General features: G+C 39.7%; 1 protein-coding gene across 2 annotated transcripts in view; it reads right to left on the bottom strand.

The window, feature by feature from the left end:
• The window catches only part of LOC117324444 (tetratricopeptide repeat protein 8-like), an 80,315-nt gene that overhangs the window by 2,688 nt on the left and 64,247 nt on the right, over positions 1 to 13,380 (bottom strand). Inside the window, exon 1 of one of the 2 annotated variants that reach the window (XR_004531995.1) lies at positions 78 to 4,256. Coding sequence is in view for 1 of the 2 variants with exons in the window: in XM_033880297.1 (XP_033736188.1) it covers positions 6,143 to 6,226 (84 nt within the window). In the remaining variant the exon portion in view is untranslated. Of the gene's footprint in view, positions 1 to 77; positions 4,257 to 6,142; positions 6,227 to 13,380 lie in introns of those variants that run through there. The other variant, XM_033880297.1, reaches the window with a different exon arrangement.

Raw genomic sequence — 13,380 nt, 5'->3', positions numbered from 1 at the left:
CTTGTAAAAAATTTTACATCTATAAATATGATTTTTGATGAGAAATTGATCAGTGAAAATAGCATATACAACTGTACCTTTATCAGAAATGTTGAGATGTTATGCACAATAAATACAGTGCTTAGAAAATTCCAGACCTATATAGAAAGAGGGCAAAAATCTTTGGTTGACTCATAAGCTGTTGATGAAGGTCTGAAGGAGTTCCAGATCAGGATTATTAACCACTACACCAGAACTACTGTACTGAAGTGGTTTATCCCGTATCAAACTGTCACATTTATAACTTCCAATGACCAGTCTGTCATCTACCCAGACAATGAATCAAGCATCTTATTATTGATAGGGTCATTGGTACAGCTGACCATCCCTGGCCAGTCAGGTCTGACCTCAGAGACCTCTAGAGGATCCTAATTGGCAGGACAAAGTCGTGACAATGCTGGTGATTAAAGCTATGGAAGTGTGTTTATCAATTGTGTATTAATGAAGTTACATGGAGCAAGTGACCAATATCACGTACTAATACACATCAGTGATCAGTTCCTAGTCATCCACATCAGTGATCAGTTCCTAGTCATCCAAGGACAGGTGGCCTCTCGTAATCACCACATCTAAATTAGGCTAATCATTCAGGCTGGCCGAGAGGCAACAACATCGCTGGCGTCAAGGGATGTGTAATTTACATTGTAGATTATTTGAAATGCAGATATGTTATACAATGAATTAGAATTGAATTTAGTTACAAGATACCTGTCTTCCTGTGTTATGGATTCACACAATGATACTAACATTCAACAGCAATATAGTAAAACAAGTAAGCATGACTGCAGACATTTCCAAATCAACAGGGTTACAAAGCTGTGGTAAAGAGTTGAAACATAGTTTTTAAAGGAAAACATACCCTTTCAGATAAAGTATTTTTTGGGTGGGATGGAGGTAAGATCTCCAAATAATGCATGTATTGTATTTTGATATCACAATTAGATCTCGGAGCCAACCTATTTGAGACTTTCATAAGTCTTCTTTGAATGGGAAACCTATGTAAGAATTTCAACCTAAAGTCAAATAACAGATTATATCACTTAGTATCCACTACAAGATTATGATGGAAACCTTGACCTTGAGGAAAGGTCATGCCAGATTCTCTACATTATGTCTGACTATAATGGAATGTACAATGAAGTACATATCTAACACAGCCACAAAGTGATTTTATGGCCATTACAAATTTAACGCCACAGAAAACACATGTCTGAGTAAAAAGAAGGGCCATGCTAATGTTTCTGTGGTCAGTGTCACAGGACACCTGAAATGGCCACTGACCAGTTATAGGTAGGGCTATTATGTCCTGTCACCGTACTAACAAGCTACAACACCAGTGAGATTAGACCTATCATAGTCTGGCCCATCACTCCTCTCTATAGACTCAGCTGAAAAGTGGTCATCATCTAAATGACAGTATCACTACAGTGACCACATAATGTCAGTGGTGGACAATCACTCCATCACAACAGCATGGCCCAGTCCCTATACAAATTCTTCTGTAAATGACCAGGGTCACTTTTCTATTATAAATGACTGGTCATCTAATTACAGTGCTTGCTGTGACCTTAAGCCAGTCCTGGACCAGATAACATCTGTGACCTCTAGGATGTCCAACAATAAAGTGATTATGTTGTAACCTCACCATAGGGCACCTGGTCAAGTGGAACACCACAACATACTCATTCTGCTGGACACTAACACACAGTGGTCAATAAAGACCTAACAGAAAATGAGAATTATTGATATCAATTTGGACTCTTTCAGTCTTTTCACTTTTATGTGACATATATGCCTCAATTGTGTGAATTGTTCATTACATCTAGCAATTCACCAATGGCAGACATATTGTTATTCTACTGACTCTATAGTTGACACCATCATGCTGATGGTATAGGATGGATACTACTGAACCTTTTCCTCGACAATAAACTTATCATATTATTATACAAAATCAGCAAAGAAAATTTTATGAAATATTTTTCCAACAAATTGTGCAATGCCATTTGAATGAGTAGATTACAGCACTGTAAACTATAATATCTCACGGATCCTGTCATATAACCCAAGAAACCACGTAGAGTGAAGGATCCTGTCATACAACCCAAGAAACCACGTAGAGTGAAGGATCCTGTCATACAACCCAAGAAACCACGTAGAGTGAAGGATCCTGTCATATAACCCAAGAAACCACGTAGAGTGAAGGATCCTGTCATACAACCCAAGAAACCACGTAGAGTGAAGGATCCTGTCATACAACCCAACAAACCACGTAGAGTGATGGATCCTGTCATACAACCCAAGAAACCACGTAGAGTGATGGATCCTGTCATACAACCCAAGAAACCACGTAGAGTGATGGATCCTGTCATACAACCCAAGAAACCACGTAGAGTGAAGGATCCTGTCATACAACCCAAGAAACCACGTAGAGTGATGGATCCTGTCATACAACCCAACAAACCACGTAGAGTGATGGATCCTGTCATACAACCCAAGAAACCACGTAGAGTGAAGGATCCTGTCATACAACCCAAGAAACCACGTAGAGTGATGGATCCTGTCATACAACCCAACAAACCATGTAGAGTGAAGGATCCTGTCATACAACCCAAGAAACCACGTAGAGTGATGGATCCTGTCATACAACCCAACAAACCACGTAGAGTGATGGATCCTGTCATACAACCCAAGAAACCACGTAGAGTGAAGGATCCTGTCATACAACCCAAGAAACCACGTAGAGTGAAGGATCCTGTCATACAACCCAAGAAACCATGTAGAGTGAAGGATCCTGTCATACAACCCAACAAACCATGTAGAGTGAAGGATCCTGTCATACAACCCAACAAACCACGTAGAGTGAAGGATCCTGTCATACAACCCAACAAACCACGTAGAGTGAAGGATCCTGTCATACAACCCAAGAAACCACGTAGAGTGAAGGATCCTGTCATATAACCCAAGAAACCACGTAGAGTGAAGGATCCTGTCATATAACCCAAGAAACCACGTAGAGTGAAGGATCCTGTCATACAACCCAAGAAACCATGTAGAGTGAAGGATCCTGTCATACAACCCAAGAAACCACGTAGAGTGATGGATCCTGTCATACAACCCAAGAAACCACGTAGAGTGATGGATCCTGTCATACAACCCAAGAAACCACGTAGAGTGAAGGATCCTGTCATACAACCCAAGAAACCACGTAGAGTGATGGATCCTGTCATACAACCCAAGAAACCACGTAGAGTGAAGGATCCTGTCATACAACCCAAGAAACCACGTAGAGTGAAGGATCCTGTCATACAACCCAAGAAACCACGTAGAGTGAAGGATCCTGTCATACAACCCAAGAAACCATGTAGAGTGAAGGATCCTGTCATACAACCCAAGAAACCACGTAGAGTGATGGATCCTGTCATACAACCCAAGAAACCACGTAGAGTGAAGGATCCTGTCATACAACCCAAGAAACCACGTAGAGTGATGGATCCTGTCATACAACCCAAGAAACCACGTAGAGTGAAGGATCCTGTCATACAACCCAAGAAACCACGTAGAGTGAATTCAAATCCTATCAGTTGTATTGAGATTTCACAGATAAAATATTTACTGGTAATGATAGTCTTATACAGCAGATTAATGCAGGTAAATAGTCACAGCAGAATGTATAAATCATATCAACTGGCAGCAATGTATGTCATCTACACTTAATACATTCTCCCCAACGTTACCCTATCACATTCTCCCCAACATTACCCTATCACATTCTCCCCAACATTATCCTATCATATCTAGCTACAAAGAGATAATTGTGAGATTCTTATGCCAGGGTGTTCACTTCTAGCTTCTTGGGTATGGATGTTATTTCATCAAAAATGAAATTAGAATATCTTCTGGCATCAAATATGAAACTTCACAATTGTAAAAAAAAAACAGTATCACAGACAGATAGAGATATGTTTAGTAGACAGTGAAATGAACAATGGTCTACCTCTCCATTTCAACTCGTAAAATATCAAAGATATGAAAGTCGCTTTATTATTTATGCGTTCAGAGCATGTCATTCAGGTGATTTTTAACGACCAAATAAAATAATATTTTCTTGAAGAAGAAGCCAGTTGTTTAGACACTGATGTAAGTAACTTATACCTACCTTACATCGTTACCTGGCTAGCTATGTGTTATATGTGATACTGATGTAAGTAACTTATAACTACAGTCAAACCTCGATGATTCGAACTTCGATGATTCGAATTTCTCGCTGTATCGAACTTTTTGCTTGGTCCCGAATTTCCTTACTATATAACGCTACTAACGAACCTATGCATGATTCGAATTTTTATAAATCGAAGTTTTCGATGTATCGAACTTTTTTCATGGCCCGTTAGCTATGATGTCATAGGTAACTGACATCTCATGATTCGAACAAAAGTTTACCTGTACTGACCACTGGACAGGTGTTGGTCGTGACCCCCGCGGCAAGATTTAACACTTCTCCCCTAGTTGCCCTGACTGACAATAGGGATAACGATAGCGTGTGTTGTCACTCCCGATCATGGGGTTAATTAATAATCAGACCAAATTGATAGATAAAAGGTGTATTTAGAAGCCATGACATTTAATCACTCCGGTAAAACATTTCGGTAGTCGTCTCTGATAATCTTCGCCGCCATTGAAATCAGCGGTCGGTGAGTAAATTTTACGGAACTATAAAACAAGCGGACCGATTCTAAACACAAACAATTAGCGATGTCTTCACTCATAAGTGTCACATTGCAAACTTATACATAAATATCCAAGTAAATCGATTATTTGTCATTCAATCATGCATTCTCCAACCGATCGGCATTCCGTATTTTATATGCACATAACGTAACCGTGTGTGTCTTTAGCAGAAAAGCCTAACGACTTACGTAAGTGTGCATTGTACTTCTTTTGCTTTATCTGTTAAACCAGGGACGTATAATAAGACGCGATATAAGTGTTTTGTAACCGATACATAGTTTGTTTAATTAATAAAATGCTTAGGTATAATTAATGAAAAGTATTTTTATTTTGTTGTGTTTGAGGTATAAATTAACTTTTGAGCCTGACAGGCGACGATCATCACGAAGACACAGAGAACATGTAATGTACGTTAACATATATGGTCATTATCAAGAAAACATCGATCTATTGTCAACCATGAATAATTCGAAGTCCCGCTGTTTCGAAGTTTTTCTGTTAGTCCCTTGAACTTCGAAACATCGAAGTTTGACTGTACCTTACATCGTTACATCGTTACCTGGCTAGCTATGTGTTATATGTGATACTGATGTAAGTAACTTATACCTACCTTACATCGTTACCTGGCTAGCTATGTGTTATTTGTGATACTGATGTAAGTAACTTATAACTACCTTACATCGTTACATCGTTACCTGGCTAGCTATGTGTTATATGTGATACTGATGTAAGTAACTTATACCTACCTTACATCGTTACCTGGCTAGCTATGTGTTATTTGTGATACTGATGTAAGTAACTTATAACTACCTTACATCGTTACCTAGCTAGCTATGTGTTATTTGTGACACTGATGTAAGTAACTTATAACTACCTTACATCGTTACATCGTTACCTGGCTAGCTATGTGTTATTTGTGATACTGATGTAAGTAACTTATAACTACCTTACATCGTTACATCATTACCTGGCTAGCTATGTGTTATTTGTGATACTGATGTAAGTAACTTATAACTACCTTACATCATTACCTGGCTAGCTATGTGTTATTTGTGATACTGATGTAAGTAACTTATAACTACCTTACATCGTTACCTTGCTATGTGTTATTTGTGATACTGTAAGAGGACATATTTTTGCAGTTTCTATATTATCAAAGTTTTATGAGTCAGGGCAGTGATAATTGGAATATACACAATACTTGTCATAGAAAACAGTGTGCTATAAACAGAACAGGCAAAAACATAATTTACCTCCATGCTTTCAACCCAAAAATCTTGAAAATAAGATTTATACACCTTTGCAGTATCTCTACTGTGATGTAGTACGTACCTGACAAGTACGTAACAAGTGTATCATTACATATACTGACCTGATCAGCAAGCGCAGCCCAGTTATAATGGGCCTCGTACATGTGGGGAGTCAGGATGTATGCTGCTTGGAAAAATGCCCTTGCCTGCAATTAAAAAAAAACTTTGAAATTAGAGGCTTCTCAGGTCTACCAATGTTTAATACATATACATATATGTATATCATGATATAAAGATTTTACTTTGTAAAGATCAACTTTCATCACATAAAATAAACACTGCGGCCTTACCAAATAATACAACATAGATTAATTTCTAAGAAAAGAAAAAACACTCCCATGAAATAACAGTGCTCTGAAACATTGTTTTTCGCTGAAATCTCTGTCATTTTATATAGTAGGAAAATTGGACCAAGTACCGGAGTAATTATTCAGCAATTTGTTTCCATTTTCTAGACATCATGTACTTCAGCAAACACACGAACAAAGTAGATTAAAGCAATATTTATGCTGTCATTTTGCCAAAGTACCACATATTGAATGACCCAATCGGGAGGATGTTACATGTAATGGCCAACTAACACAACAGCTAACCTCTGGTGTGGGTTTGATGGTAAAGAAACACATCTTGACATACTGATAGACATATTTACAAAAGTGTACCATAAAAGTTTGAGCTTGATGGCCCTAAAATGACCAGTTTTCTATCAACACATTTTTTTTCCAGACACCAACATCCTATTATGTAGACATTTACAGGTGTGACTAGTCCCAATTAACCAGTGCTCTGTGACCTGATGATGTAGACATCTACAGGTGTGACTAGTGCCCATATGACCTGATGATGTAGACATCTACAGGTGTGACTAGTCTCCAGTCCCCTGTGACCTGATGATGTAGACATCTACATGTGTGACTAGTCTCCAGTCCCCTGTGACCTGTTGATGTAGACATCTACAGGTGTGACTAGTCTCAAGTCCCCTGTGACCTGATGCTGTAAACATCTCCAGGTGTGACTAGTCCCCTGTTGATGTATACATTTATATCCATGCCCTCAGTGACTTGTGACCTGTTTATATAGACATTTACTTGTGTGACTTACCCAATGACATGTGACCTGTTTATATAGACATTTACAGGTGTGACTTGTACCCAATGACATGTGACCTGTTTATATAGACATTTACATGTGTGACTTGTACCCAATGGCATGTGACCTGTTTATATAGACATTTACATGTGTGACTTGTACCCAATGACATGTGACCTGTTTATATAGACATTTACAGGTGTGACTTGTACCCAATGACATGTGACCTGTTTATATAGACATTTACAGGTGTGACTTGTACCCAATGACATGTGACCTGTTTATATAGACATTTACAGGTGTGACTTGTACCCAATGACATGTGACCTGTTTATATAGACATTTACAGGTGTGACTTGTACCCAATGACATGTGACCTGTTTATATAGACATTTACTGTTGTGACTACCTGGTAATCTAATACTGCCCTTTCACTCTTTTCAACATATTTGTCCAAAGTAACATTTTTTCAATGAGTTTTCTTTAAGCAGCTATCAAATTCCCAAAACATGAAGATTAAACATTTTTATTGCTCATAAGTTTACATACTGCCCATAGAAAACATTGTGTATGTATGAAAGGGTGTGTTATAGCCATCAGAAATATCTTTAACACAGAGAAGTAATGCATCTCTGTCCAGTTAAAGGGATGGTCAATACTCACCTGTATTCATAGCTGTCAGACAAGGTGTGAAAGAAAACATTACCATATAACTGGTCAGAACACCTGGATACCACAAAAGTCAGCCCCTAGCCCAATGTCAAGAAATATGGGAGAGGCTACCCAAAGTCTGAACTTGGCACCATAAAACATCTCAGCTAAACATTAACAGAACTGGTCAGGACATGGGGTAGGTCATCATAGGGCACACCGGGACAAACAGACTACATCAAGTCACTGTCTCATCACAACCCACAAAGGTAAACAGTTTGGACAATATTATAAAGAACTTACACTTTATAATCTCAACCAAAATGGTTTATTTAAATTATATACATAGGGAAACCTGGTATATGAGTCTTAAAAGTTTTCAAACTATATACAGGATAACTCTTTATATTATACAGAAGTCTTTACACTACATACACAATAACCCTTCATACAGAAATCTTCAAAGCACATATAGGGTAACCCTTCGTACAGAAGTCTTCACACTATGTACACAATAACCCTTCATACAGAAGTCTTCAAATTACATACAGGGTAACCCTTCATACAGGGTAACCCTTCATAAAGGGTAACCCTTCATACAGAAGTCTTCAAAGTACATACAGGGTAACCCTTCATACAGAAATCTTCAAAGTACATACAGGGTAACCCTTCAAACAGAAGTCTTCAAAGTACATATAGGGTAGCCCTTCATACAGAAATCTTCAAAGTACATATAGGGTAGCCCTTCATACTGAAGTCTTCAAACTTCATGTACATACTAGATGACTACAGAGAGGAGGAACCCTTCATACAAAAGTTTGACTAAAACATATTTTCACATTTTGTATCCAGGGATTCTAATTCAGATTTTGATTTATCCAAAAAAAATAAAGTCAACACAAAAGCCCTAATTCCAGAATACAATGTATTGAAATGTTGGTTTGTTCTCTATCTAATGGCCCTCCCTAAACACATTTATACTGTGCCATCTAGTATTCATCACCACCATCCTATACAAACAATCCTACACTCCAGTCCTCAGATAAAATATGTCTTAGTTTCTAATCGTTTTTTATACACCAATCCACAGGAGTACTCTACTGGAATTAACAGGTGTCCGCTTTATACTGGCTTTCCTGCTGAGCTGGCTATAATGAGAAATGTCTCAAACAATTGGACTATCCGTACCAGAATACACAGAAATAACTTCTCAGCTGGACACTCATACATTTTTATGACTCCAGAGTCAATTGATAGAGTAGCATTGGAAGTTCATTTCAAACCGACTGTGGTTGTGTCCTTGATACTCAACAAGGAATAAAAAAAATATCGGTCAATTTAAATAACAGATACCAAGTTCATGTGCAGCTCTACTTTAAAGGGACAATTAGCTTCAAAAGACAACATATAATTATGTATCTTAATAATTTTTTAATTTTTTAATTTTTAATTTTATTAAATGCCTGACTGTAGTCCCAACGAATAATTATGAAATCTACGATTAAAAATCATGGCCACAGCACCTATATCAATATCATCTTGTATTAAAGTCGTAATCTTTTGTTGTCTAAAAAGGACAAGGCTTTCTTCTATTTCATAGCAATGTGAACTGATAAAAATACTTAACATGATAATGTATAACACTCGATGTTACTGGCGGATTGATCATTAATTTATCTAAAGTAAACTTGTGGAATCTACAAAGACCAAATACTTTTCTACCAGGAATTTCCAAGGTATTTATAGTACAGCAGATGTTTATCGATATTCAAGCATTTCTCTCTGGAAGGTTACTCATTGTCAGAGTCATGATTGTCTACTGCCTCCTTGGAAGACTATGCTTGGCTTTGTTCTTATCAATGTTTTGGCCATTGTGAGTGAAATGATTGACTATGTGATTGGTGTGTGTCTACAGCACTTGAATCTCCATACATTCCATTTAGCTTCTGATAAATCTCACTCCACATGTAAACAGCCATATCATGGTCATCAGCTGATCGATAAAGCAAATTATTACTGCATGCATGGTCTGAGAACTGATTGCTCACTTTTGCTTCAGTTCTTGGATCCATTTCTACACTAGTAAATATTCGGGTTATATATATATAGTTACACTTGTAAATAACTTCAGTCCCGCTCTTAATCTTAACTGACATGCTAGAAATATTTGATCAATAAATTTGGCTTTTGTAAACAGTGAATCTACCGACCCTGGCATTCAGGTGTTGTGGTGTGGTCAATACCTGTACATGTTATACAGGTAAACCATTGTACAGGGTATGTGTTGTTATCTCGGTACAGGTAAGTACGCTATTACTAACTATTCAAGTTATATCTGACCACATAATAGGCCTGTTTTTAAAGAAGTTATCAGAAATATATTCCCCTAAATTTGTTCTGCTATCTTATATTTACAGACAGTGAATCATCATGTTGTTGACTGTACATCCTCGCAACACAACCTCATGACAAGTATATACTGTACATCCTCACAACACAACCTCATGACAAGTATATACTGTACATCCTCACAACACAACCTCATGACAAGTATATACCGTACATCCTCACAACACTACCTCATGACAAGTATATACCGTACATCCTCACAACACAACCTCATGACAAGTATATACTGTACATCCTCACAACACAACCTCATGACAAGTATATACTGTACATCCTCACAACACAACCTCATGACAAGTATATACCGTACATCCTCACAACACTACCTCATGACAAGTATATACTGTACATCCTCACAACACAACCTCATGACAAGTATATACCGTACATCCTCGCAACACAACCTCATGACAAGTATATACCGTACATCCTCGCAACACAACCTCATGACAAGTATATACCGTACATCCTCGCAACACAACCTCATGACAAGTATATACCGTACATCCTCACAACACAACCTCATGACAAGTTTATACCGTACATCCTCGCAACACAACCTCATGACAAGTATATACCGAACATCCTCGCAACACAACCTCATGACAAGTATATACCGTACATCCTCACAACACAACCTCATGACAAGTATATACTGTACTTCCTCACAACACAACCTCATGACAAGTATATACTGTACTTCCTCACAACACAACCTCATGACAAGTATATACTGTACATCCTCGCAACACAACCTCATGACAAGTATATACTGTACATCCTCGCAACACAACCTCATGACAAGTATATACTGGGAAACCAATAAAAAATGTTGTTTACATATATGTTGGTAATTGATTCAGATCCAATAAAACTCGGTAGATCAGTGTGACCAAGTTTTACAGAATCTATTTGACATTGATGAGGTGTAGATAAGTGTGACCAAGTTTTACAGAATCTATTTGACATTGATGAGGTGTAGATCTGTGTGACCAAGTTTTACAGAATCTATTTGACATTTATGAGGTATATCTTAAACGAGACATCATGTCCTCTCCAACCTTGTTTACTCCATCGTAGTGGAACCAACAATTAAAATTACCACAATGCATGAAACCGATCAGATGTGATCATCTAATGGAGCCGTGTTAGACCTCCCCTAACCTGGCCACCAGGTGTAACATCTACCTGTGATCTCGAGGCCTACAATAGATACTGCACCAGGACTAGAGATTAAACCCCTTCCTAGAACTTAACCGCATCACCTAGCTATCTTCTCCATCAGGGGAGGGGTACAAATCCCACATGAGATATTCCTGCATCCTCTGATCATTCGAGTCTGACCCTCACTGATTCCGGTCCACACCCTTATGACACAAACCATAAGGTGTGTTCTAATTTTATCTTACACTCCAAAGATCAATATCTTTATAAAAACAAACCATATCTTAGTTCCCGAGTAGAGATCTGATTCACTTTTTTTCCTTTTTGCACATTGATATCTTGTTTTTGTCACCTTGTGATAGCATGGAACTGAAGCATACTAAGACACCCAACAGGATACCCCTACCGGTCACATTATACTGACAATGGGTGAACCAGTTACCCAACTCCCATAAGGCTGAGCGTTAGAAGGAGTAGCAGCTACCATTTTTATAGACTCTGGTACATCTAAAACAGAACCCATAGCCTTCGTCACAGGGGCGAACACCCAATTAAAGGCCAGGGGACAGAACCCATAGCCTTCGTCACAGGGGCGAACTCTCAACTAAAGGCCAGGGAACAGAACCCAAAGCCTTCGTCGCAGGGGCGAACTCTCAACTAAAGGCCAAGGGACAGAACCCATAGCCTTCGTCACAGTGGCAAACACTCAACTAAAGGCCAGGGGACAGAACCCATAGCCTTCGTCACAGTGGCAAACACTCAACTAAAGGCCAGGGGACAGAACCCATAGCCTTCGTCACAGGGGCGAACACTCAACTAAAGGCCAGGGGACAGAACCCATAGCCTTCGTCACAGGGGCGAACTCTCAACTAAAGGCCAAGGGACAGAACCCATAGCCTTCGTCACAGTGGAAAACACTCAACTAAAGGCCAGGGGACAGAACCCATAGCCTTCGTCACAGTGGCAAACACTCAACTAAAGGCCAGGGGACAGAACCCATAGCCTTCGTCACAGTGGCGAACACTCAACTAAAGGCCAGGGGACAGAACCCATAGCCTTCGTCACAGGGGCGAACACTCAACTAAAGGCCAGGGGACAGAACCCATAGCCTTCGTCACAGGGGCGAACACTCAACTAAAGGCCAGGGGACAGAACCCATAGCCTTCGTCACAGGGGCGAACACTCAACTAAAGGCCAGGGGACAGAACCCATAGCCTTCGTCACAGTGGCAAACACTCAACTAAAGGCCAGGGGACAGAACCCATAGCCTTCGTCACAGTGGCAAACACTCAACTAAAGGCCAGGGGACAGAACCCATAGCCTTCGTCACAGGGGCGAACTCTCAACTAAAGGCCAAGGGACAGAACCCATAGCCTTCGTCACAGTGGAAAACACTCAACTAAAGGCCAGGGGACAGAACCCATAGCCTTCGTCACAGTGGCAAACACTCAACTAAAGGCCAGGGGACAGAACCCATAGCCTTCGTCACAGTGGCAAACACTCAACTAAAGGCCAGGGGACAGAACCCATAGTCTTCGTCACAGGGGCGAACACTCAACTAAAGGCCAGGGGACAGAACCCATAGCCTTCATCACAGTGGCAAACACTCAACTAAAGGCCAGGGGACAGAACCCATAGCCTTCGTCACAGGGGCGAACACTCAACTAAAGGCCAGGGGACAGAACCCATAGCCTTCGTCACAGTGGCAAACACTCAACTAAAGGCCAGGGGACAGAACCCATAGCCTTCGTCACAGGGGCGAACACTCAACTAAAGGCCAGGGGACAGAACCCATAGCCTTCGTCACAGGGGCGAACACTCAACTAAAGGCCAGGGGACAGAACCCATAGCCTTCGTCACAGTGGCAAACACTCAACTAAAGGCCAGGGGACAGAACCCATAGCCTTCGTCACAGGGGCGAACACTCAACTAAAGGCCAAAAGTGAGGCAGTATCAATGGAGACATTAGGAAGTTGTTCAGAAAGAA

The sequence above is a fragment of the Pecten maximus genome, chromosome 3 (genome assembly GCF_902652985.1).
Source record: "Pecten maximus chromosome 3, xPecMax1.1, whole genome shotgun sequence".
Lineage (NCBI taxonomy): Eukaryota > Metazoa > Mollusca > Bivalvia > Pectinida > Pectinidae > Pecten > Pecten maximus.
This window is presented reverse-complemented; position numbering and strand designations above follow the sequence as displayed.